The sequence below is a fragment of the Pezoporus flaviventris genome, unplaced genomic scaffold (genome assembly GCF_033815535.1).
Source record: "Pezoporus flaviventris isolate CSIRO_AGI_PZ_B2104156 unplaced genomic scaffold, CSIRO_AGI_Pfla_v1 ptg000030l, whole genome shotgun sequence".
Classification (NCBI taxonomy): Eukaryota; Metazoa; Chordata; class Aves; order Psittaciformes; family Psittacidae; genus Pezoporus; species Pezoporus flaviventris.
The window spans coordinates 1,274,883-1,301,197 of record NW_026892578.1 but is presented as its reverse complement, the minus strand read 5'-3'; the positions used below and the strand labels follow the sequence as shown (position 1 = coordinate 1,301,197).

General features: G+C 42.5%; 1 protein-coding gene across 9 annotated transcripts in view; it reads left to right on the top strand.

Annotated features, from left to right (window-relative positions):
• Nucleotides 1-26,024, top strand: part of MAP4K4 (mitogen-activated protein kinase kinase kinase kinase 4) — a 165,090-nt gene extending 139,066 nt beyond the window's left edge. For 4 of the 9 annotated variants that reach the window (XM_061459639.1, XM_061459637.1, XM_061459640.1 and 1 more), the window contains 11 exons: nt 155-275; nt 1,447-1,638; nt 4,018-4,135; nt 4,405-4,575; nt 8,200-8,348; nt 14,394-14,523; nt 17,430-17,530; nt 18,281-18,430; nt 19,211-19,370; nt 21,864-22,003; nt 22,732-26,024. In XM_061459639.1, the coding sequence (XP_061315623.1) occupies nt 155-275; nt 1,447-1,638; nt 4,018-4,135; nt 4,405-4,575; nt 8,200-8,348; nt 14,394-14,523; nt 17,430-17,530; nt 18,281-18,430; nt 19,211-19,370; nt 21,864-22,003; nt 22,732-22,815 (1,516 nt within the window). In that variant the 3' untranslated portion in view covers nt 22,816-26,024. The remainder of the gene's footprint in view (nt 1-154; nt 276-1,446; nt 1,639-4,017; nt 4,136-4,404; nt 4,576-8,199; nt 8,349-14,393; nt 14,524-17,429; nt 17,531-18,280; nt 18,431-19,210; nt 19,371-21,863; nt 22,004-22,731) is intronic. The other 5 variants (XM_061459641.1, XM_061459645.1, XM_061459644.1 and 2 more) reach the window with 3 other exon arrangements.
• Nucleotides 26,025-26,315: the final 291 nt, after the last annotated feature.

The window sequence follows — 26,315 nt, the reverse complement described above, 5'->3', positions numbered from 1 at the left end:
CTTTTAAATAGAGAAGCTTTCCTAGGCAGATTATGTAAATACTCCACTCTGAGCACAATATAAATTAATTTTGAGTGTGCCTTGTTGTGGGGCAGTGAAAGCTAGGGAATAAGTGCTGTTATCTCACTCAAGTTATTTCTTGTCCGGCAAATAGGTCAACGTTGAACTTGAGCAATGGTGAAACAGAGTCAGTGAAAACCATGATCGTCCATGACGATGTGGAGAGTGAACCTGCCTTGACTCCTTCTAAGGAGGGCACCTTAATTGTCCGACAGGTATTGCTTTTCCTTCCCTGTGCAGTTCTGCACTTTTTCTGTGCTCATTAACCCACTCGCTCATTCACCCATGCTGTTTCTACATTATATTTGTTGTTCGTATTATCAAGACGCAGCTGTAGTGAATTCCAGATGAGCAAGATGTTTGATGCATGCAAAGAGGAGAGTAGCCCTTCACTCCTTGCTTCTGTTTTGCATGCTTTCCAGTGACACCATGGCAGTACCATGCAGAATTCCTCAAAGTCTGTGGGAGAGAAGGGTAGAAAAGCTGCAGGTGTTTGGAGCAAGTACCTGGAGCAAGAACTTAGTTTGGTTTTACCATAGAACCAAGCATAGCTCTCAGGAGTGGGGCTGGGAAGAGGCTGGGGGGAGCATTCAGGGATTTTTTAAATAGTTCTGAACCTGTAGCTGAGGGCATACAGACCACCTAGATAACATAAACACACCCATACATACAAATTCATGCAGCAGTTGCTGTGGGGGAATGGAGAAGCAAAGTAGGTGTCAAGGTAGAGAACATGGACAGAGCTAGAGTGCTGTGTTGTTGCCTTTGATTCTGAAAATACTGCATTCTTGTGCCTCTGAAAGATAATGATTCCCTGCTTTCAAACGAGCTCGTGTGTTAATGAGCGTGCTAGCTTATAGGAGTTTCCTCAGTAATCACATTCCTGAATTTTGCAACTGAATGCCAGTTTCTTAATTGAGCCCTCTGGTTTGAAAATTAAGATTTCATGCTTATTGTTTTAGTTAGCTGAAAGCATTTGCCAGACAGTCCAAGCTTGTATCTGTATAGGATTTAAGTTAGTTTTAAACAAAACAACAGGGAAAGAAATCCTCCCTCCACCCCCAAAAATGTGCTTGTCCATGTTGTGGTGGAGGACTTTCGAGCACACTCTTCTGTTAGTGGAGCTGGCTGTGCAAGTCAGCCACAAGAACTAAGCTTTTGCCTGCTAGAAGAGGTGGGAATTTGCCAAATTCTAGTAGCTCTGCCCACTTCCCCTTTCCATCCAGGCATCAAGGCATGGATTATCAGCTTATTTAAAAAAAAAAAAAATAAAAAAAAAATTAATGTAAAAAGGTAGAAAGTGAGGGAGAGAAGGAGAGAGGTTGTTAGGGCTATAGACCTTTAAGCAGCACTTGAGCAAGACAAGTGTGCCTGTTTTTTCTACAGAGTACAGTTGACAAAAAGCGTGCCAGCCATCATGAGAGCAATGGCTTTGCCGGTCGCATTCACCTCTTGCCAGATCTCTTACAGCAAAGCCATTCCTCCTCCACTTCCTCCACCTCCTCCTCCCCATCCTCCAGCCAGCCGACACCCACCATGTCCCCACAGACACCCCAGGACAAGCTAACTACTAATGAGGTATGTCTTACACCACAGCTGGCTGCTTTCGTAGGGTTATAGCAGCATTGCCTAGTAGCTAGTTTGCAAAGGAACTCCAGCCAGTCTCCCCTGCTTTATTTTTCCTGTCACCTTTGTTCCCACCCCCCAAATAACACATTTCAGTTCTGTGTAAGAAGCCCTTAACTCTAGAGCAGTCTCACGCCAAACTTGCCAGTTTACTATTTTTGCTTCCTCTTAGTCAGTCATTAATTGCATGGCATTCATTTTAAACTAAACTTGACTACTGCATTTCCAAGCCAATACTATTATATTTTTATTGTTTTATTCTGGGAGCAGGCTAATTGCAAGCAGTATGCCTCTTGAAATTAGCAGTTAATTTTGGCTTTGTCAGTAAAGGTTTGAGCTGGTAACTCTGCACGTATGAGGAGCTGCTTGTGGAAACTCACCCTTTGGGAGAGGAAGCAGCTGTGGAGGAATTTTGCTCTTTAAAGCTTGCCACATGGGCTGGGTGAACAAATCAGGTTATTACCCAGGAGGGTTGTAAAAGCCTGGGGTATTGTTGTTTTGGAATAATGAATTGGGGAGAATCTTTGGGTTTTTTCCAAGTATGTGTGTACTCTGAAAAGCAGCTGTGTAAAAATGACTGTTCTCCACCAGTGCTGCTTGTGTCCAGGCGGAGAAGCAAGGCATTGCTGCAGGGCAAGCTCCCTCTTGCTGTCCTGGGCTGATCCTGGGCTGATGCCTTCCCTTACCAAGTGCTGGTGGGCAAGCCTGGTCCTTCACATGTGTGTAACCCCTTCAGCAGAGGAGATGCACACACGTGAATGATAGGCATCATTCACCCCTTACCAACCCTAGCAGTTGTGGTGGTTCCACTCACAGCTGGGTGGCCAGCTTGGCTTTTGGGGAGAACTTTCTGTGTGCAAGTAGTGGTGGTACAGGGGAAGCAAAACTTGGTGAAAATAAGCTGCTGCTTCTTAGGGTAGAGCTGTACTGCCACGTAGGCATGCAAGTGCTATGACGAGGGAAGGTTGCAGTGAGTTGGGTAGGCTTATGGCAATGCACGTGTTCACCACAGGATCAAAAAGGCTTCTGAACCACATAGCAGTAGGGTGGGTGGGAGGATTTCCTCCTGGAAATTTGGTTAGCATAATATTAATTTTCAGCTATGCTTCACCGGTCTTTGATCTTTCTGAAAGCACACTCTTGTAGGTTATAGAGATCAGTTGATTGATCCAGAGATATGACTGCTCATTACTTTGATCTAAGCAGTAAATAAGCAGGGTTCAGTTAACTCAGCTTGGGAAGCGGAGGCTGTGGCGGTGGCTGGTGGCAAAGGAGCCTTTTGGTATTGAGCTGTGCAGGGGAGTGATACGCTCCTAAGACCCATTGCTATTTTTTTCTGCAGATAGAGGCTTAGAAAGGTAGAGGCTGAAGATCAGTTGATGATAAAGAAGTGCCTCTGTGTTCGCATAAAGCTGAGCAAAATCTCAGTACTGCTTGATATACCTTACCCACATGCACACCTTTTACATATTTTTTTTTTCACTTGTCCCATTCTGCTTCAGTATTCAATGTTGTCACTTTAATACTAAACTGGCAAGGGTTTTTAAGTTGTTCCATTTCCACTTTTAACAGTCCATTGTTTCACTCGTCTTCTTTCTTTCTTTATGTTTTTTCATGTTTAGACCACATAACTCAGCAAGCACCAGTGATTTTATCCACTACATATTCATAGCTTCATGTTACCGTTTGCTACACCTTCCATACTAATGAGCCCCTTTGTTCAATACAGGTTTAATATGTTGCTTTGTCAGATAAAGGTGGAAGAACCTGCTGCAGCTTTCTGGCAAGAGGCTCAGGTTAAACAAAATAGGGAGAAAGAACAGTAGTGGACATTGAAAGAAACGTAATCCATCATAGAAGTGAATGCTTGATCCCAGATGGTTCTAATTTTGTTGCACAAGCCAAGAGATCAAACTTCATAATTTATTAAACTAGCTCACTTTAGTAGACGCTTCATAAATTCAGAAGTCATACATAGGTAGTGGACAGCTTGCAGATCAGATAGTATCCATACATTTAAGCAGATTTTTTAAAAAGTAGACATTCCCTCGCTTTCTGCCTGATTGTAGGGGCCAGTCCTATAAATCTTCACTATCAGCTGAGGTGACAGGGATGATGATTTAGCTGATTACATCTTGCTGTAACATGTGCAGTGTGCATATGTATCTAGTTCAGATGTGGTGCCTGCAGTGCTTTGTGTATATATAAAGGGAGTATAAAAGCTTGGGGAGGCTCTGTAGCATAATTCTGTAGTGACTTAAATATGTTGGTTGTTGTTATCTCTGCTTTTTATTGTCATTAATATTAATAAAGTTGAAATTTACATTGCAGACTCAGTCCGCTAGTAACACACTCCAGAAACACAAATCTTCCTCCTCCTTTACACCTTTTATAGACCCCAGATTACTACAGATTTCTCCATCTAGTGGGACAACTGTGACTTCTGTGGGTAAGTAAAGTAGCTGGAGACGACAATTGAAAAAAGGTTCAGTGACTTCAGTGGCTCTTTAACATACTACAGATGTTGCCATCATGCTTTTTATTTTATTTGCAATGAAGTGCATAATTTTATTTCTTTTTCCATTTACATTTCTTACAAAGAGAAAGACTTGCTCAGTTTTCTCAGTTACTGATTTGGGTAGTATGGTGTAAAGAATTTATGGCCAGAATTTAGCACTTGAGGGGTATTACATGTGCTTTACTTTTCTTTTTTTCCAGTAGGATTTTCTAGTGAAGCAATGAGATCAGAGGCAATAAGGCAAGACCCTACGCGGAAAGGATCAGTTGTCAATGTGAATCCCACAAATACACGGCCACAGAGTGATACCCCAGAGATTCGCAAATACAAGAAGAGATTCAATTCTGAGATACTGTGTGCTGCCTTATGGGGTAATGCAATCCTGTTCTTCCCTTGCCTCCTGCAGTTCTGAAGTGCAGACTTGCCAGTATGAGCTTACAGGCTTTGAGAATGCATCTCTGAATCTTTAGCTGTTTCTCTGCATTTATTCAATGCTTGTTCGCCTCTTTTTGTTGCAGGAGCTGCTTATTACTATGTTTTTCACAGTATGTTGCTTCTGCTTTGATATAATTTCCTGCTGCTGGATATATGCTTCTGATGGCACAATTTAAACTTCCTTCAGCTGATCATGATGTGCTTTTCAGCTCTCTCTAACCCCTCCTAGTACATCTCTTGCAGCTTTTCGGAGCTTGTAGTCATCTTTGCATTGTGCGCCTGGTACACATGGGTATTTCTTTTGAAAAATAATCATCTTCTTGAGCCTCTCGCTAAGTATTGTTTCAGAGCTTTATTAAAATGTGTTTTGTAAGATAACTTTCCATCTCAGTCATCGGTTTATGTAGGAAGGAAGGAGGAAGAGAGCAGGGTAAGAGTGTAATTTTCCAGTGTGAGGCTTTGGCTTGGTTTCGTTAAGAGTGGTTAGTGCAGAGAGAAGCTGGGCATGGGGTGTCAGCTGACCAAGTGTGTCTGGCCGCCTTGTCACAAGTGATAATTTATGTCAGTGTCAGACAGTTAGGATCCTACATGGGTGAAAGTCTTAGAGCAGTGCTTGTTGCCTGCTACAGTGTGGAATCACTGCTGCAACACCCAGCAAAAGGCTTTCTCTGCTGTGTCATTTCTTTTTTGGCCAGAACCCATGGGGCCACTTGATCTATTTTTCATTATCTAGATGTTAATGTGTATTACATACATACTGCATGTATTACATACATATTTATCTAGTATACCTAAACTTAATAGACTGTAAATGCACATGAGTGTCGTCTTAAAAACTGTGAAGAAGAGGGTTGGCCATTCCCCTGAGTCACACAATGATTGCATGGGTAACGCACTGCACTGCTCTTGTGTGCATTTTCACAGCTCTTTCCAAGGCTGTAGCTGTCTTTTGGGCTTATTTCCAGTATTTCTTGTTTCTCAGAGCAGCACTGTTGCCCTGTCCTTCTGGGCTGCAAAACCATGTCAGTTAAACCATGTTGGCTCTCCCAACACCTTATCTTCCTATCTGCTGCTTTCTTTATTTCCAGAATTTACTGGTAAGAATTTTTAGCCCAGTGCTATTTCTGCCTGTGTTCATATGAATAAATTCTCTGATAAAATCAAGATTTGTGCAATGTAAACTTTCAGGTTGAGAGAGGGAGAAGGCAAAGAGAAATCATACAGGATCAGTAAAGATGACTCATAATTTCTCTGATCTGCCTTGTTTTGCCAGTAGCAATTTGTGTTAATGGCTTTATATTTCTTTCATATATGTATTTGGCTGTTACAGTGATTTAAAGTACAGGTGTAAAATCCTAGAGGTGTTTCACAGCTGTAACAAAGCATTTCCTTGTTGAAACTTTAAGGCTAACCTGATGGTGATGCAAGCTGGTACACATGCTTATTTCATGATAAGGTTTACCTTCCTTTACCCTTAAGCAAATTAAGGCATTTCATGATGATATTTCTTATTCAAAAAGAGTGGGACTTGCTTTCCTTTGTTTTGCCTTGCCTTTACAAGTGGTAGTGCCATAGTATCTGGCAGGTTGATGATTGCATTAGGTCTGTGATGCTGTTTCTTCTAGTTCTGAGGGGTGAAAGTCAATGTCATGGGTTCAGTAGAGTAGATTTGTACACCCAGCCTTCATAGAGAGCCCATACTTTCTCTGGAAGCATTTCCATTTGTTTGAAGAACCAGAACTGGTTAATTGTAGGGTGGTGGCAGAAGAGCTCTGCTGGCCATGAACAACGATAGTGCTTGCACTGCTTGCCACCAGCATAGTACCTCATTAGTTTAATCTTAAAATGCATATAGCTAAGGGAAGAGGTCATGGACGGGTGCACATGCAAACTTGAAGCAGAAACAACTGCACCACAAAGGCAGCAGAGGAAGAGATGAGGGTTAAGGTGAGAGCGATTGAGCCCTGATCTGCAGACAGGGGAAGGGACCCGTAGGAAACAGTTTGCATGTGGCTTGCCTTGAATTGCAGTCATACATGTTGAAGCTAAATCACTTACAGCTTTAGTCAGTGGGTCCTGGAGCTGCAGGAAGGAGACCAACTGCTGGGCACTTCCTTGGCTGGTTTGGTGGTGCTACAGCCTGCGTTGATCCCAGAGCATGTGCTTTGCTCTCCCCGCTTCCTTTTGCTGCTTCCCATTTTAAGGACGCCTCCCATTAAGAAAGACAGTAGGTGTGAAGTGCCCCTGGGCCTGTGGTATGGGATCCAGCAAGTACTGACCCAGTGCAAGGTGCAGAGGCAGGAGGAGGGCACAAAGGGGGATGGAGGGGGTGTCAGCAGCTGAAGAAGAGCATGGGAGTGTGGCAGTACCTCTCCCAAGGCAAGCGCTGTGGCTGCCACCATCCATGTGCTCTGCTGCCTGGAGGAGGCAGAGGAGGAGCAGAGCAGCAAATCTGAGCAAAGGATGTGATGGTTTCTGGGAACTGCTGAGGCCTCTTGAATTTCCTTACTGAAAAGGCAAGAAAGAGGAAACTGAAGATGTGTGATAGTTTCCAGCCTTTCCATAGGCTACATCTGCTGTTTTATCCAACCAGAGGCTTTTCAGAGTGCCCCAGCACCAGTAGCTCAGGCCCCTTCTCCGTCATTACCTCCTTCTGGCTGCCACTTATGCTTAAAGCTGACAAGTTTTGCATTGTGATTGCAACACAGGAGTTCAATAAAGCGAGTCATACATTTGCTTTGATTTCCATTCCCTATATCTGACCTGTCTCTGAACAATTTGTAAGCTCCTGAACTGAACACTATTGCAAATAAATAGTTAAGAAATTTAAGAGTGACGGTATATTAGTAGAGTCTCATACATAGATACTCATACATTTATTTCTAAAAAAAAAAAATTGATTTTAAATACTAAGGTTTTGGGGACTCTTGGAAAGTGTCCAAGTGCATATTTGGACCTCTGTATAAAGAAAAGGGCCTACTGACTTTTCTCATCTGCAGTTGCTTATCTTTAGGAGGAATCTGTGGAAATACAAGATTACTGTAACTCCTCTGGTTATAACATTCAGGGGGAAAAGATTGTTGGGAAGCAGAGGACCCACCCTGGGTCTATCCGTTTACAGGAGGGCTGCACTACAGTCTGTTTCTCCAGTGGGGACCAGGCTCCTACAACTGCTTTTTTGCAAGTGGCTCTTGTCAAGAGCTGCCTGTTACCACCCCCATTACTGACAGTTAATACATCCTTGGAATACATAAGCTTGGGTACCACTTTGTGCCGTCCCCCCTCCTCCAACATTAATGTGCCATTTTGTTTGGGAACTGGTCCTCTACAAAGCTCTTACTCTCTTGAACACTGCAATTTGGTGGTAGTAGTCACTGTGGCAGGTAATACATATAGAAAGCCTCTATATCATGAGATCTTTTAGGCTGCAGGCAGCTGAGACCCAGCTGGCAGTGGTTAGACCTGCTTGAAACAGGACAGTTGATATACCAATCATCAGTTCATCAGAATATGTGGAAAATCTGCCTACTAACTTGGATCTTTGGTTTTGTTTCTTCTAGGAGTGAACTTGTTAGTGGGCACTGAAAGTGGTCTGATGCTGCTAGACAGAAGTGGTCAGGGGAAGGTTTATCCTCTCATCAATCGAAGAAGATTCCAGCAAATGGATGTACTTGAAGGGCTGAATGTCTTGGTGACAATTTCTGGTAAGGTTAACTGTTCAACATGACTTTTTTCCCCCATCTAGTATGGCATGGCAGAAAGCTTTTCTTAGCAGCCTGTGTGCTGAGGGGAAGTCCTGACTTGATTGAAGTCAGTGGGTTTTCCATCATTTCACCTCTCTGAGTCTATAGTTTGTTTCTGCAAATGAATCATTTTCTACGCTACACCCTGTGCCTGCTTGCCCCCGTTCTTCGTCCTGTGGGGTGGCCTTTAAAAATCCTGCATGGGGTTAGGGGAAACGTCAAGATTTATTAGTTTGTTCAGTGTGTGGGAGCTAGAAGTTACTGCTTTGTGAACTTTGTAGAAATGGCATTCTTTCCCTCTGTCATGATTACTTTCAGCCTGGCCTCTTTCTAACCAAAACATGATTTGCCACTTGGGTTTACAGCCATCTTGCATGTTGAAAAGTGATGGGGGGGGAATGCTTTCATGAAGTCAGGAAATAAGAATGATACGCAATGAGCGTGTGTGTGTTGGTGAGAGGGGAGTACAGTGTGTACGTGATGTGGAAATTACCAGTGTGCGAAGGCAGATCGGTGCATCGTTTGGCTTTACTCTCACCGGGTACAACTGTAGATGCAAAGCAATGGGAGATGAAGGGTGATGGTGATTGTTGTGTTTGTTTTGTGTGCACTGATGGAAAAATGTGTTTTATGAAGCTGGAGATTCCAGACTCTTTGGCTCCAGACTGTTATTGCATAAGGTTATCCTGCTGTTAAGCAACCTCATGTGGTATGCTGTTAATCTTTCTTCACAGGTATCATTCAGCCATTTACCTTCCTTTTATTTTGAATTGTTTGTGAAATCAGCTTTTGCTATGCTGCATATGTGTGACAGGGAGAGAGTATAAATGAGGTTTCTCGCAGTGGTCCCTGTGGGGCTCTTCAGAGCCACCCAAATTTTGGTGAGTCTCCAGAACCCCTCAGTGGAGTAGCTCTCTGGCTCTCCCAACCCTTGTGCAAAAGGTTGCACACCTAGACAATTTAATGCAATTTAATGCATTAATGGTATTATGCTACTACAGGCTCAAAGAACTGTGCCCATGCTGGTCTTGTCAACAGAGGGCTTCGTTTCTGTCTAGAGCAAGTGTATTTTATCGGCTTGTTGCTTGCTGCATTCTCAGCTACTGTTATGCTGTGAAATCTTTAAAAAGAAAGGATGAATCAAGGAGGATTAAAAAACCCCCACAACCTGCTGTGTGTCCTTTTGATGTTTAGTGCTGTATGTTAAAATACAAGCTTTTTGTAAAGCACCATTTGATACACAGGTTATTCTATAGTAGACCTTGTAAACAGAAATACCGTATAATCCAATTGGTGTAAAATCTGTTGGTTTGAAGCAGACCTTACGCAGACAAGCATCTGTGATTTAATCTTGGTTCAGTTGTTTTAAGTTTATTTACGTTTGTGTCAGCCACAATCTGAGTACTGACACATCCATTTTCTTTTCTTCCTTTAAAACTATTGCTTCCTCTGTAGAGACACGCTACATTAACCCTCAAGAGTCAGCTGATCTTTGGCTGGATTATGCCTTCATCTCTGTCCCATCTCCTGTGTCTTACAGGAGATTGCTGGAGTACAAGGCAGGAAAGAGGTATCCCAGCCCACTAAGAGGCAGGGCTGGTGGAGCATACTTGGTGAAACTGTGATGCTGTTATGCCCAGGCTCCCCCTTATATCCTTCTTTTGGCTTCTGCACTGCAGTTTTTAATGGAAGCTTCCCTCATGCTGGGCTTCCCTTGGTGACTTTTTATTTGCAATGAGTTGCTCCATCTCTTCAGGCAAACTAGGAACCCTGAAATGAGGTTGTGTTTCTGCATATGGTCTATTCTGGCAGACTGGTTATGGAGCTGCCCCTGAGCTTTGTCCCAGGACTGCTACTGCTTATCTGGGAGAGGTGTTCAGCAGCTCCCTACGGTGCACTCGGCTGTATGGGTGTTTTGGGGAGTGATGTGCTGATGCTGGTAAGTTTTGAAAGGTGTCACCACATGGTACAAGGAAGTTGCAGTGTGTTAGGAATTTGAGGGGTTTGTCACATAAAATTGTTTTTAATATACACTCCTGAGTCTGAAAACCTGAAATCAAGTATTTCCCCAATTTATATGTGAATTACAAAACTTTCTGACAACAAAGCTTGTGATACTGAGATAGTGAGCTTCTATGAGAAAGCTTTGCAGGTCAAAGAGAGTAGTTAATCAGTTCTTCAGTGCATACAGTTGAGAGGCTAACACAGTTCTGGCTGCTCAGGTAATGATACAGTGCTGAAAGTCACAAAAATGCAGAAGGAGAGAGCAGCAGCATGTATACAGAACATGCTCCACTTGTGGCTCGCTGAGGATTTTGCTAGCCCAGTGGGCTGATGGTGGCACTTGGGAGGGTAGGAGGGGACGACAGAGTGGAAGAACTGGTTGGAATCTGCCTGCTTAATAATTAAAAAACACAGTGACAATAAAAACCAAAACTCAATCTGGGAAAAGGGACTTTGCATTCAAAATAATGTCTATGGGAGAATCAGAACCGGGAGTTCTCATAGAAATCACTGGCTGATAAGTTCATTTGATGGCTGGACCAGATTTTTGTTTCCTATTTCATAAAAAATACCATAAAAATTAGACAAAGATAAAGAAAATAAAAACCAGAAAATTCCCACAAAATAAAAGAGAAAAACAACACCCAGATTTTTGAGAGCTATTTAAACTGGCTAGCAGAGATTTACAAGCAGAAGGCTCTAATCCCCCCACTCCCAATACAGCAGCAGAACTTGTTTATGTCACTATATAGTGATGTAAAGATGTCCATCACATAGCCATCTTTATATTACTAACTGGTCCTTCTCTTTTCATGCCAGGCTGCTGAAAGGCAGAGGAATTTCCTGTCTTGGACTTTCCTTGTGGTATAGACACTAAAACACAATGGGAACACATGTGAGATGTTTCGCTGTTGTTGTTTTGAAAATGTTTCTGATTGGAGAGAAATACCCTGGTGCACATGATATGAACCAAAAAAATACCCAACCAACAACTTAGCCACGTGCTGGGAAATTCCTGTGTGTATTGTTTGTTTCGAGTCTTCAAGTTTGACTAAACTAATGAGAGAGGTAAAGCCATGGAAATATCTGAGAGGCAGTTTGTTTCCCAGTGGCCAGGGACTCGTCATGCCTTTAAAAACATTTGGTGCATTGTACTGACCTGGAGCCCTCTGAGCTCTTCTTTGCCCAAAACTGCAGTGCCTTCTGGTCTGGACTGTGTTCCCTGTTTTTCAGTGTTTCTAAAAGGGCCCTTGTGGCTATTGTTCCCAGTATGTTCAGGGGAGGACCTTTCCTTGGTCAGATGTGGGGCTCCTGGGAATATTGTTTCCTGCTTTAGTCCTTTTTCCACATCTTCAGAAAGCTGCAGGATTGGTGGGGCTTTATTCCTTTATGAAACATGGCTTAATAAATATGAAGTCAGGCAATAAATCAGGGTGCTCATTTACTGCCAAATCTGCTGTCGCTTTTGTAGTGGGGATAAACACAGGACAGCACAATGTTACTTCACATTTAATTTAGTGCCATGAGAACAGAGGGGCTTTTAAAATTAAATAGCAGGTCCAGTAGTTGAAAATGGGTCTCTAATTCCACTTTAAATTCAAGCTCAGTGAACAGATTTTTGACTTCAGAAGTGCCTCCTCTTTTCATCCTGCCCTTCCCCATCCAAGTAATCATAAAAAAGATCTTTCAGACTGTGCATCTTTGTAATGGAATGGTTTGTAGCACTGGAGACTGTGGAGCCAGCCTGTTTGCAAGCTATGCTTCCCCATGTGCTGCCCCTGTGGCTGCTTTTCCCAAGGATCCCAGCTCTGTTAGGGGATCTTCTGCCATCAGGGCAGGGACTCTGTGCCAGCTCCAGGACCCTAGTGTGGAGCTGTTTGGGCACAGCAGGATGGTTTCAATGCTTGGGCTTCGTCTCCTGCTTCAGCGGCATCCCCAGACGCTGTGCGCCCATCCCTGAGATGAGCAGCCAGCTGTGAACTGATCCATCAACAGGCGTCATGGAAAACTTAAAAGACAAAGACATCAGTTAAAATCTATAGCTGGATTGGGCTGGAAGGTTGCTGGGTGGAACATCCTGGCAGCTCATGGCTTTCTGCAGCATAGAAAGTACAATGTCACTTGGCCAGCCCAGCACTCACTGCTGTACAGGTCAGCTGTCTTCCTCTCAGCTCTAAGGGCTGCAAGATACTGTACACATTCACCTTGTTGCCTCATCATGGCTGGAGAAGCAGTAGCATGGAGCTACTCCACTGACAATTTGGGTCCCTGACAGCATCTCCTGTTCCATAGAATCATAGAATGGTTTGGGTTGAAAGTGACCTTAAGGCTCATCCAGTTCCGCCCCCATGCCATGGGCAGGGACACCTTCCACTAGACCAGGTTGCTCCAAGCCCTGTCCCGCCTGGCCTTGAACACTGCCAGGGATGGGGCAGCCACAGCTTCTCTGTGCAGCCTGTGCAGCGCCTCACCACTCTCATAGTGAAGACCTTCTTACTAATGCCTAATATAAACCTACCCTTTCAATTTAAAGCCATTCCCCCTTTTCCTATCCCTACATGCCCTCATAAAAAGTCCCTTTCCAGATTTACTGTAGGCCCCTTTAGGTACTGGAAGGCTGATACAAGGTCTCCCTGGAGCCTTCTCTTCTCCAGGATGAACTAGCCAGATTTTCTCAGCCTGTCTTCACAGCCCTCTGACAATCTCCATGGCACTGCTGGACTCACTCGAGCAGGTTCACGTCCCTCTTGTGTTGGGGGCCCCTTCTCTTCCATGTGCAGAAACCTCATGCAGCCTTATGAAATGGCTCCTAGTCTAAGCAGGGATGATATCTCTTCCTTGCCTCTAGCTTCATCTGTGACACTGTAATGGCTTCCGGCAGCAAAGCATCTGGAGAAAGGAGGATGCAAGCTTTGAGTATGTGCATGTAAAGCCACCCTCTTGCTAGTTCAGCAAATGCTTTGTAGGCCATTAGTTGTTAAAGAATCACTGATAAAGTTTGTCCTGAACCTTGCTCTGCATTCAAAGAGCACTTCTCATATTAAGAGTTAAGAGTGTGAGCTATATTTTGATGACAGATGCATTGTCGCTTGAAGATAGGGCAGCCTGGGCAAGTAGATTTTCTTATATGTGGAGAAGAAACACCTCTTGCAGTTCCTGTGTGCATCCTGATAAGTATTACACCCCTTGCAGCACAAGGGAAGGGCTGCTGATGAAGCAGGCATCAGCTTTTAGCGAGCGGGTGAAGTTTGCATGGGCTGTGTGAAATTCTCTCACTGCTTTTTCAGATATTGTATGTTTTTCCTTACAACAGAACTGGTGTAAAGTGGTTCGGTGATGAAATATTTAGTGCTGCTGTTAGGAAATTCACAATTCCACTGGGAAAACAGTGACTAATTTTAATGAAACTTGACCAGTTTGTGTTAGGATGATAGATGAAATGGAAATGTCCTGGTCACTAACTGGGAAGAATTTGTAAAATCCATTTAATTTCCATATTCTTTTTCACTTTTGCTTCGTCCCTTCCAACCCATTCTATTCTCCTCTGATAGCAGTGTACATAATTTCGGGCCCTAAATTCTATCGTGCTGCTCTCTTTTTGTGTGAAAAAGAGCCATTCTGACTCAGCTATATATATTTTTTTAACCTCAGTGCATGACTCTCTGGTGCTTTTGGTGTGGGAGTATTTACCCTTTCTGATAGAAGTTTTTTGGGTCATAAGAACCAGACAACTGATGAGCTGTTCCCTTGAGTTTGTCATTTTATGTTCATGTGGCATTGCCATGTGTTTCTGCCATTGATCATAAGGAAAGTGTGTGCTTGGGTGGAGTCTGGAGTAAAGGTGTTGTGGATGTAAAAACTGAAGGATATCTCTGTGGTTACAACAGTTTCTCCTTCAGTGTTATTTTGGTTTGCTCTTCAGGGCTTTCTGTTTGCTTGGGAAGGGTTTTTTGTGCTTCTCTTCCTATGGAGATAAACCAGTCTTTTTCATTTTGTGGCCAGGTAAGAAGAACAAGTTGCGAGTTTACTATTTGTCCTGGTTAAGAAATAAAATCCTTCACAACGACCCTGAAGTAGAAAAAAAACAGGGCTGGACAACGGTGGGTGACTTGGAAGGCTGTGTGCACTATAAAGTTGGTGAGTAGTGAATGTACTAATCAAATTGTTGGGATTAAAGCTGGCTGGAAAGGGAACTGCAGTGTGTGTAGCTGCTGGGTTTAAGGTTTGGTTTTATTTCTAGCTGTGTTCCCTATCCCTCGGGGTGAACTTTTCTGGCAAAGCACCAGCATAGATGGCAGGTTATTGGGTTAAAATGAATATAGAAGAGTTTTCACAGTGGGATGCTGGGCTGTGAACTGGAGCAGGTGCAAATCCCCATCTGTCTCTTTCCTGTAGTGGATGCAGCTTCCAGGAGAGTGCTAATATGGGCAGTGAGGGCAGTAATGTTTCACCACCTCTGTTAGACCTTTTAGGTAACAGAGAGACTCTTGTCAACCAGCAGCTGTTCTCTCTACCAGCAGTTTTCCCTTTTCACAGTTTTACCATGATGAAGTCACATGCTGGCATGGAGTGAAAAAATTCTTTCTTTTAATGTATATTTTAAATATTGAGGGGGAGAGGGGAGAAGAGAAAAGGGAAAAAAAGAGGGAGGAGAAAGCAAACCCAGCTAGTGCATGAGCTTTGGGGAGGCATCTGGGAAAAGAAACATATGTTTAACTTCAAGATGATTCATTGATTCCCCGTAGCTCACAGAATTTCCTAATGCCATCTCAGATCCACTGCAGTACACTTATGGGATGAAGTGTGCTTTCATTAAGCAGGTGGCTTTTGAGTAATTTTAAGTAATTTAAATGGATTTGACTGTAGAAACTTCCACCAAAACTAGTGAAAGACATGTAGCGTTCAGTCAGCAGAATATGCAGTGAGCCTGCTGCCCTGCAGGTGGGGATGTGAACCGAGAGCTCTTTCTCCTCCTTCTCTTTCATGATGCATATTAATGGACAGTGGATGTTGCCTTTGATTTGGTTTTCTTCTAAGAGCCAGCTCAGTTCCTTTCCAGCTGTGTCAGTCAATGTGGGGCAGCAGCAATCGAGCTGAGCTCCTCCTGTCATACATGTGCTCTTGGAAAAACCTGCTAGTGGGGTGTAATCAATAATGATGGCAGTAAGTGACTGCTGAACCAGGAGCTTGACCCTGAAAACAATTAATAATGCACTCCTCTGGTCTCCCACCCCGGGCTGTCAGCAGCATAATGAAGTGGCCTGTTAACAATACATTAACAGCTGTTGAAAGGAGGCTTTCCAGCAGGGAAGCATCTGAAACAAAGAGCATTCTCTTCTAGATGAAGAGGGGTTTGTTACCCTGGGCTGCAGCCTGGCACTGAACTTCCCTCTGAACCACAGATGTACAGTAGACTTCTTCAGGTAGTGAGAGGCCTCTTTGACAGCTGCACTGCAGTTCCCAAGAAGGATGAGCTGCCAATGTTTGGACTTGTGGTCTGGAGGCTGCCGCCGAGGCAGCTGGCACTGATCACTTCCTTGTCTCTTTGATGCAATGGGGGTCTTGGCCGTCAGGGTGAAGTGGTATTTATGGGTCTCAGTTGCTTCAGGCAACTTTTGGCTCCTCTAAATGATAAATTGCTTCTTTGAAACTTCAGATTTGGGTGACTTCCCAGATAGCACCCAGCACAAAGAATGAGGATTATCAAAGGTCTTTTTTCACAGAGAAGGTGGTTTTGTTCGACACCCCCTCTTCCCTGAGAAAAAATTCCAAGAAGTCTTGTAAAGTAGACAAGACTGAACAAAAGCTCTGTTTTTTAGTCACTACAGCTGTGGAGGATGAGAGGCTTTTCTTTGTCTGTTGAAAGAGTGTCAAGTCCTTTAATGCTTATAGTTCGGTGGTCTTGCCTTCTTGCAGAGTAGAAGGAGAGCAAGTAGCAGCTTTGTTTCCCTGAAACAACAACTGCAGGCTTGTACAGTAGTAAGATATCTAAAAGACATTAAAATAGTATTTATTAAAGAAGTCTTCTTCTCACAAGTCTGAGATCCTCACTTCTGCCATGTTTTAAAATCAGGTTTGGAGATACAATGGTCAGAAGGTGAAAATGCACAGAGTTATTGTTTTGGAAAAGTGGCATATTCCCCCAAGACTCGGGGTAAAGAGGTTTCAGAAACCTCCAGAGGTTTCTCAGTGTCATCTAAATGCTTTTTTTTTCCTCCCCCTAAAATAGTGCTAGAAATAGGTTAATAAACCCCAACATTTGGAAGTCCCATGATCTGCTCCTTCCCAAATCCAGATGGCAGCTGAAAATACAGATACAGCAACGCTTCTGGAATGGCCATTTCTAGATTTCATTGGTCCCCTCCTGAGAGCAATAGCTTTTTCTGATGTTTGATTTAGCCAGCTGTTTGAATGTGGCAACAGAGACACAGTTGAGCATTTGTGGATCAGCTGTGTAATGACATTTTATTTCTGATAAATTCTGTGGACTTTGGTGTTCTGTTTTCAGATGAGTTATCTCAGGCTTTAAGAACAAAGAAAAGTGCTCTGCTATAAAATTTGCCTTTTGCTTTTGAAATGGACTTGTTTTTTAACTTTTTATTTCAGTTCCCTTTTTTCCTCCTTCCCTGGAGAATTTTGCCATCAGCTCAAAATGCCACTGCCAGTGCTGTGGCTGAAACTGTCAATACACTCTGCCACAGTCATAGCCTTCTTTTATTGGAAATGTCCCTGTCTGAAAACTGATTTTCTTGTCATGATGAGTAAGCACTGTCTAATGTGGAAAAAAAAACAAGTGTAAGTAAGTGTATACTGACTAGGTAATTTGAAACATGGTGACAGGTTCAGTTACTAGTAAGGGTTTTTTGGTGGCATAAATGTGTCAAAGATACTTAACTACAAAGAATTAGCAATCCTAAAATGCAGTATTACTAAACCCAAATGTATGTAAGTATGGAGAAATATTGTAATTTTCTGCTTTCCTGAAGTAATTGGCATGACTTTGGAATAACTGCTGAATTCTCTTTTGTTCTGTTTAATTCCAGTAAAATATGAAAGAATCAAGTTCTTGGTAATTGCATTGAAGAGTTCTGTGGAAGTCTATGCATGGGCACCAAAGCCATACCATAAATTTATGGCCTTTAAGGTAACAATATATTTCAGCTATACATAAGATTTTCTCATAGCCACTTGCACACCTTTACAAAAATGTTCTGTCATTCTGTCATAGCCATATTACAAGTTATTCAGTAAATCTCCACAAACTTTAGATTATATTTTAATTTAGGAGGGTTTTTAGCTCTAGAGGCAGTATACTTAAAGTTCTAAATTGTAACGGAGCATAAACTAATAATCAAAATGACACAATATCACAGCTGTTTCTTTCGTCTCTCTATAAATAAAACACGAGGCAGAGAGAAGTGAACTGAATTCAAACATCTTCATCTGAGCAGACCAAGGCTTTAAGTGGTACTTGGCATTGATTTTTTTTTTTTTTTGAACACTGCAAGAATGAAGTTATCCGGCTTGGTATAATTGCCGGACTGATTTACAGACAATCAGTTATTGTTGGTTGTGCAGATTTAAGTGAACACTAGTGGCAAATTGCCCTGAACTTTGGGGAAAACAATTCTTAATAAAAACCCAAACAGACCAACTTAAAGGAAACCCCACAGAAAATAGCTTACAGTGTTATGTGATTGGGATGCAAGAGGTTGCAGAGTAGTCTGTCTTTGTGCATGAGAGACATGTGAGCTTCAGTAGTGTGGTGGATGGGGGGCCGAAGGGATATGTGGGAGGAATAAACCCATAATATTATGTGCATTAGAGCATGTTTTCATAATACCTACTGTGGTTCTAAGCAGTAAAGTAAATCTCATTCATGGTTGTCTCACAGTCATTTGGAGAATTGGTACATAAGCCATTGCTGGTGGATCTCACTGTAGAAGAGGGTCAGAGACTAAAAGTGATCTATGGCTCCTGCGCTGGCTTCCATGCTGTTGATGTGGATTCAGGATCGGTCTATGATATATATCTACCAACACATGTAAGAGCTACTGCTGGGGTTGGGGTTTTTCTTTCTTTCTGGTTCCCTGTGCCCTCTCCTGCCCCTTCTTCCCCTCAGATAACCAACATGTCAGGCTGTCCCTGTGGATCACTGCCAGATGCTGGCAGTGGTCAGTTGGGTGGAGGGGTCCAAGCAGATGAGGCCACTTGTGCTTCGGGGCTTGTGCCTCTGTCGTCTCCTTGTGGTATGTCTCCATGACTGGGAGGTGCCTGTTCAGATCTGTTTCAGGGGAAGCAGTTGAGTGGATTGCATTGCAACTGCCTGGTAGAAGCTGCAGGGAAGGTGGAAGTACAAAAATGACACAACAGCCCCCGATGAGATTCAACAGAGTTAGCAAATGCCAAGGTGGCCTTAGATACCAAGGTTTCCGTTGTTCATTGTACACAGAGGTGTCAGGTGGGCCTGCAGTTCCTAAGAACTGTTCGCTGCAGTGCAGGTTTCTGAGGTCTACATCTGGGCTGCTTGCCCCAGGCTCCCTTCTTGCCCATAGAAAGAAATGGGCACTCCTACAGAGAGGCTAATCTTTCCTGGTTTTAGATGTCTGCCTTAAAACAAGAAGATTTGTGCCCCAGGGGTTTACAGGTCTTTGTTGTCACTGTGTATCATGCCTAGCTTGTGGGGGAGCAGAGCTAGCACTTCTGAAATGAGTGAATCCCCACTCTGCTATCAGCCAAAATCAAAAATCACCTAGCCCTGTCTCCCAGCAGAAACCCTGTCGCATTAAAACAAAAGGCTTCCTCTTCTCTTTTTCCCTTGTAGATCCAGAGCAGTATCCAACCTCATGCAATCATCATTCTCCCAAACACGGATGGGATGGAGCTATTGGTCTGCTACGAGGATGAAGGAGTTTACGTCAACACGTATGGAAGGATAACCAAGGATGTGGTTCTGCAGTGGGGAGAAATGCCAACTTCAGTTGGTAAGTGCCTCTGGTGAATCATACGTAGCGTGCCGTTAGGAAACATGAGTGTGCGCACGTGGACAGGAGGGACGCACATGGGGTGTAACCTCATATTCAGAAGCAGCGATGCTGCAGTATTCCTCAAAAACAGCTGTGCAAAGTAGAGAGTAATCATATGGATCTGTTTTGTGCTAAATTTTTAAGAACCAAATCCAAACAAGCAAGATGTGAAGTTCAGAAGTGTAGGTTGCTGCAAAATATTTGCTAGACAGCCACAAAGTTGTGGAAACCTTTCAGTATAAAGTCATTACCTGGAGTACTGTGTCCAGCTCTGGAGTCCTCAGTACAGGAAAGACAGGGACCTGTTGGAGAGAGTCCAGAGGAGGGCCACAAAACTGATCAGAGGGATGGAGCAGCTCTCCTAAGAGGAAAGTCTGAGAGAGTTGAGGTTGTTCAGCCTGGAGAAGACTCCAAGGAGGCCTTGTTGCAGCCTTTTGGTACTTAAAGGGACATAGTAAGAAAGATGGAACAGACTTTTCAGCAGTGCTTGTTGTGATAGCACACAGGGTAATGGTTTTAAAATAAAGGTAAATTTAGACTAAGTGTAAGGAAGAGACTTCTTACAGTCAGGGTGATTAAACACTGGCACAGGTTGCCCAGAGAGGTGTTAGATGTGCCATCCCTTGAGACATTCAAGGCCAAGCTGGATGTGGTTCTGGGCAACCTGATCTAGTTGAAGATATCTCTGCTTGTTGCAGGGGGGTTGGACTAGAGGACATTCAGAGGTCCCTTCCAACCCCAACTATTCTGTGATTCTATGTAAGGTGTCAGATGGTAAGATATTATTGTGGGCATTTCTATATAGTTAACAATGTATCATTTCATGTGTTTAAATTCACCTGCAGATTGCATGTCTGTCCTAGGATGATAATTCTCCCACATTTTCCCCCTTTCAAAATAAGGCACTTCTGAAAGTGGGAGAGACGAGTGTACTAAAATGGGCGCAGATTTGTTACGGACACAGGTACACACTGGGAAACCTCTTGCCACCTGACCTCCCGTATTTCAGTGCTGAGCATAGAATGGGCTGCAGTCACACCTTCCTTTAGTTGGGCCAAGCACATTGCATGGTATGTGCTTTGGAATGGACACATGTATTAGGAGGTGACTGCTGATACCTGTTTGAGCAATGCAGACAATAATGGAAGAGGAAATTTAAAGAAGTCTCATGCACAGCTTGTTCGCTCCTGTGGAGACAAAGTTTTGACTAGATCTAAAAGCAAGCAGGGTTTATCAGCTGACAAATGGCAGAGCCTTTTGGGTCTGGAGTGCCTGTGAAGTAAATGGCACTGAGGCAGCTGACATCATCTGAACATCTCATCTGACAATTTTTAGAAGCTATTAGGCCCAGTTACCACTAGTGGCATTTTTAAAAATAAATAAATTTCCAGTATGATGGCACATGCTATGTTGTAGGTGTATGTTGTACTGCAGTAGATCATTTGATTTAATTTCACAGAAATTTAATAGGGAAAAAAATCTATAAAAAGGAGGTATTACAAAATTAAATATGTTTTAATTTTACTTGCTAAAAGCCGTTCCTCTTCTTTTTATTTTTATTTTTATGTTAAGTATGCATGCAAATGAGAGGCAACAGCTTATTCTTCACTAAGGTCCCATATGTTATTTCTGGCAGCGTTCCTAAGACTATCCATCAAAATGCTTTTTTTGAATATACCTTTTCATAATGCTGGTGACTCTCCCCTTTATTTGATTTTTTTACTGCTATCAAGAACAGATTCTTTTTCTCATGCTACTACTAATCTGTTTCTCCTCAGTGACACTCTAAGGAAAAATGCCTGATTTTTTGCTTTATTTGTGCACAAAGGAAAGCATTATGATGAATAATAGTATTTCCACTTGGAGAGCTTAACAAGAATCTCTTTTGAGATGTACAGAATACTTTTCAGACCAGTAGGCTTTCTCAAGGAGATTAGGTTTTTGAAGTATTACTCCTGTTAAAGGAGGCTAGCTCATTTTTTACTTCCCCTCTCTTCTTTCTCTGTTTTTGCTGACAAGCTCCTTCAAGGAAGGGAAGTAACACCGTAAGATGCAGAGCTAGTGCTGGTGACATACTGGAGTGGTTTGGCTTAGTGTATTTAAACCTTGAGTCTGCTTTCTCCTTGTCAGCGCCTAATTAGCTTGTCTTTTTGCCAGACTCGATGTTCCTTCCATTTAATTGAAGGCTGTGAAGTTCCCTTTGTGTCATGAATGCTCAGGGAAGAAGTATATAACTAGCAAAGAAAAGCCACAGGGATTTTTTTCTAGAAGAGGAGGTATTTTTAGGCATCATGAAGGTGCTGAGGACAGAAATAGCACTCTGAACATATGTGTACTTGTAATATGCACATGCATACTTTTAACTAGAGTGTGTCAGGATATTCCTCTGCTTTTTCAGTTCCTCCATGTTACCCTCTGCCTGTCCTAATGGATTGTGTTTTCTTTCCAAAGCGTACATCCGATCCAACCAAATTATGGGCTGGGGAGAAAAAGCTATTGAAATACGATCTGTGGAAACCGGACACTTGGATGGTGTGTTCATGCACAAAAGGGCACAAAGGCTCAAGTTCTTGTGTGAACGCAATGACAAGGTATAATTCCCCCTTCCCCACCTCCCCCCAGTTTGTTGCTAAGATGATGAACGTGTACTTCACCTGGTTACGTGGGTTGGGTTAATCCTGACCAGCAGCCAAACACCCACCCATCCTCTCTCTCTTACTTCCCTTTCCATGGGATGAGAAGAAAATAAAAGGAAGGTGAAAAGCCTCATAGATTAAGATAAAACAGTTTAATAAGGTCAGCAAAAGTTGTGCATGTAAGCCAAGCAAAATAAGAAATTCATTCACAACCTCCCCTTGGCAGGCAGATGTCCAGCCGCTTCCCAGGGTGCAGTACTTCTACACATGTGACCCTTGCTTGGGAAGACAGAATTCGTCACCACAATGATCCCCCTGTCCTCTCCTTTTCCCTGAGCTTTTACTGCTGAGCATGATAATTAATATATGTCATGGGACATCCCTTTGGTCAGTTAGTTCAGCTGTCTCAGCCTCTTAACCGTTCTCAGCCCGCTGGCCTTTGAGGGGTGTGGGGCTGGAGAGACAGCCTTCATGCTGTGCAGGCGTTGTTCAGCAGTGACCAGAACAGTGGTGTGTTGACCGCACTGTTTAGCCACATACAGGCTGCTATGCAGAACATCAACTCCGCCCCCACCTGAACCAGCACAGCACTGCAACTGCGCTGTAAATACCAGGGACAGCGAAGGCAAATCAGAACCACTGCTTTTCTACCTGTTGAATTTACCAGTGTCTCTTCTTCGCAGGTTTTCTTTGCCTCCGTACGGTCGGGTGGAAGCAGTCAAGTCTATTTCATGACCCTTGGCAGGACTTCTCTTCTGAGCTGGTAGAAGCAGTGGGATTTGGCGAGGAATTGCTGACATCCAGAGTCTGAGATCTTCATAACTCGGAATTACTTTCAACTGGAGTACAGACCTGCACTAGTGCAGCACTCTGTGTAAATGTGTGTGCAGGCATCACTGGTGTTAGGTTTCTTTTTGTTTTTCAACTGAGGCTGCGAGGCAGCTGGTGCTGTAAAGATATTGCCATCAGGTGCTACAATGTCTTTGAGATTTGGGGTCACCCTAGAAAGCTATAGATCTTCTTTTCCCTTCAGCTCCAGGATTCCTAGGCTTTGAAGGACTCTGTCTGTTAGTGTTGAAACAGAAAGGGGGGGAAATAAAAGGAGAATAAAACAGACTACCATGAACATGCTGTTGAGTGGGCAGGAGGCAGGCAAGAGAAGGTGAGAAGTGGTGTAGAGTCAGACTGGCTGAAACAGAGGGCAGATCTAGTCTAGTAATGTTAACAGTGTATTTAATTGACATTTCTTTTTTGTAATGTGACAATATGTGGTCAAAGAGGAAGGTGCAGGTTTTAAGAAGTTAATATTTATAAAATGTGAAAGACAGTGACTAGGATAACTTCTTCTTGGGACAGGGAGGGTGGGAAGGGGCTCGGGGTGGAATTTTGGTTTTTTTTTTTGTTTCTGCAATTTTATTTTGGCCTGGCCAATAACTTTAGTCATTTTCTGTGTACCAGGTATTGCCTGAAACATGTGCAGATGATAAAAAAAAAAAGAAAAAAAAATGAAAAAAGAAAAAAAGTTAAAAAAATAATTCATTTTCTATAATGATTCTGTGTTAGGCCAGAACTTGGTTATGTCACAGTATTAGCACTGCCTCAGTTAAAGGTTTAATTTTTGTTTAAACCTAGAAGTGCAACAACAGTTTTACCACAGTCTGCACTCGCAGAACTAAAAAAAAAAAAAAAAAAAAAAGGAAAAAAATAGAAATAAAATCCAAACTACATATGTTTATTTTTTGTGCCTACCTCATTGTTTTTAATGCATAAAATAAAAAGAGGTGGTTTAGTTTATACGTTTTTAGATGAAAACCATTAATGTCTAATTTAATCTTAATACCAAAACTACCAGATTGAAAGGTTTCCGACTGTTATTGCATAGCAAGTTTCAGCAGGAGGAGGGAGCGGTCCGTCGGGGCAATAGTGGTAGCGGTATGGCAGTGAGACACTGATTAATGTAATTTGCTTACAAAATTTGATGAAGCAAGCATTTTTTAAAACAGTTTCATCCTTAATAGAAATCTGAATTTAGCCTAAAACCAGAGGCTTCACTCTGCTAACACATGGGCTTAGTAACAGGCAGGTAAAAATAACTAGGCTAGTTCTATAAACTGTTAAATGTTGTAGGAAACATTTTGGGGCGGTGATGTTTTTCTTTTTAAGAATGCAATGCACTAAAACTCTTTTAAGAATGTAGTTAATACTGCTTATTCATAAGGACAGCGTATACCTGTGTTTAGATGTAAGATCCCAGCTCTGGCTTTTTTTTTTCTTTCCTTTTTTTTTTTTAAAGTCAGTTTTATTTTATGAATAAGTTTCTGACATTTGTAATAAATGTCTTGAGAGTAATAATTTGTTTAATGGCTACATGTTCATTACTTGAGAAACCCTGAGTGTATAATAATCTGTTGGTGTTGTAATAATGCACAGTGTCACAATTCAGCCACTTTCCTTCTTTTTTTCACTTTTATTTTTAATTCCTTTAATTCAAAATTCAGCCACTTTCCTTTTTGTTTTCACTCCTTTTTTGCTTTGTTTTAATTCCTTTGGTAGGGTACTTTGTTGACAGCTGCCTTAAGCTGTTCATTCAGTGAACAGGCTCTCAGTGTTTTCATGGGCTTTGTCTTCTGCTGCGGTTAACTTTCCTTCACGGCATGACAGGTAGGGCTTTTTAAACACGTGTTCTTCAATTCAGTCAAGCCGATGGCTCGAGCGACTGGTCACACAATCAATTTAAGAGCCACGAGCACCCAGTGTGCAAAGCTCAGACTCGACAGACCCTTCTTTTGGTGTCAAATCTGACTGCTGTAAATCCTTCAACCCCAATCAGCGTTGCTGCTGAAGACTCTCCTTCGAACATCGTAGATGGTTGAAAAGCGAGTGGTAAATGTGCACCGCCAGCGCGTATGTGTGTGCACACAACACCCTATCCCACCCCCCAAAAAAGAATCACAACTCAAGGAAGCCTTACATTTGCTGGCGGAGGAATGCCTAGAACTATTTTTTTTTTAACTGTATGACTTTTGGATAGCGTTCAAGGTGAAGGATGTGTTCTTTTCGGGCCCGGTGCGGTCAGCCAGAAGAATGATCGGCCTTTTGTACTATAATGAACTAAAGGGGACTCAGAGATGCAACGTGACAGTAGACATGGGTGTAATCACACAGCTGCCCTGTAGTGTAGTTTGCCAAAGCTGATTCGATCGAATGTCAGTCTGCGTGATTTAAATCTTCCAGCGCTATGTGGTCAAAATTTAATCTAGTCCTTGAAAGCTGATGCTATTCACCTAGAAGATGCTCCAGTACTGTAGGGATGCCCAGGTCATGGATATGTGCTGTTGAAGTTTTGAGGCTCCAGGGAGGGAAAATCTCCTTCCTGTAGTGGGCTACCTGCCTGGCAGCTTCTGCCTCCGCAGAAGTGCCAGCATGGCAAGGTAAAAACAGTATTACAAAACCACTACGTATACCAACACCGAACTCTTCAAACAGTGCTTCTGTAAGCAAAGAAGAAAAGAAAAGCTCCTAGGTTTAGTTTTAAGCTTTAATAAGTAATAATTTTCTGTATCTTTAAGTCAAAGTAACCCTAACTTGTATGACTGCAGTGTTTTTATTTTTTATCTTATGCACATGTTATGTTGGAGAAAATGTTTACAAAAATGGTTTTGTTACACTAATGTGCATCACATATTTATGGTTTATTTGAAAGTGATTTTTGTGGGTTTTTTAGTTTTTCATAGTAGTAGTAGTACACTTTTTGTGATTTATAACCCCAAACTCTGCTGATTATAAAGATGCTAAACAATAATACAAAATGACAAACTGCATTAAAATTACTAATCGTAGAGCTGCAAAGCAGACTGGTGACAAGTAAAACACTCAGCCTTTTTTTTGCAGTGCTATCTAACTTGTCTTCTGTGTATTATGGAAATTACTGTTTTTTCCCCGTTTTTCCTTAAATAAAGTCAAATTGACACCTATTGTATGTGGAAAGTATTTTGAATATCCCCTGGCTGCAGAAATTGAGCTGCATGTTGCCTAATTGCATGTATCACAAGAGGAAAAGCCTTATTGTCAAATCTCGTCATTCTAGAGACTTCGACAATAAACATGGGCTTTTGAGGGCTTTTGTTGATTTTCTTTTTTTTTTTTTTTCTTTTTTTTGCCTTAAAGCCCTGTCTCCTGGTTCATTTGGTTTTTGAGAATTACAGTTTTCTCCTTAAAGAGAAATAAGTGAAAAGCTTAGAAACATTAGTGAGCATTACAGTGGTGG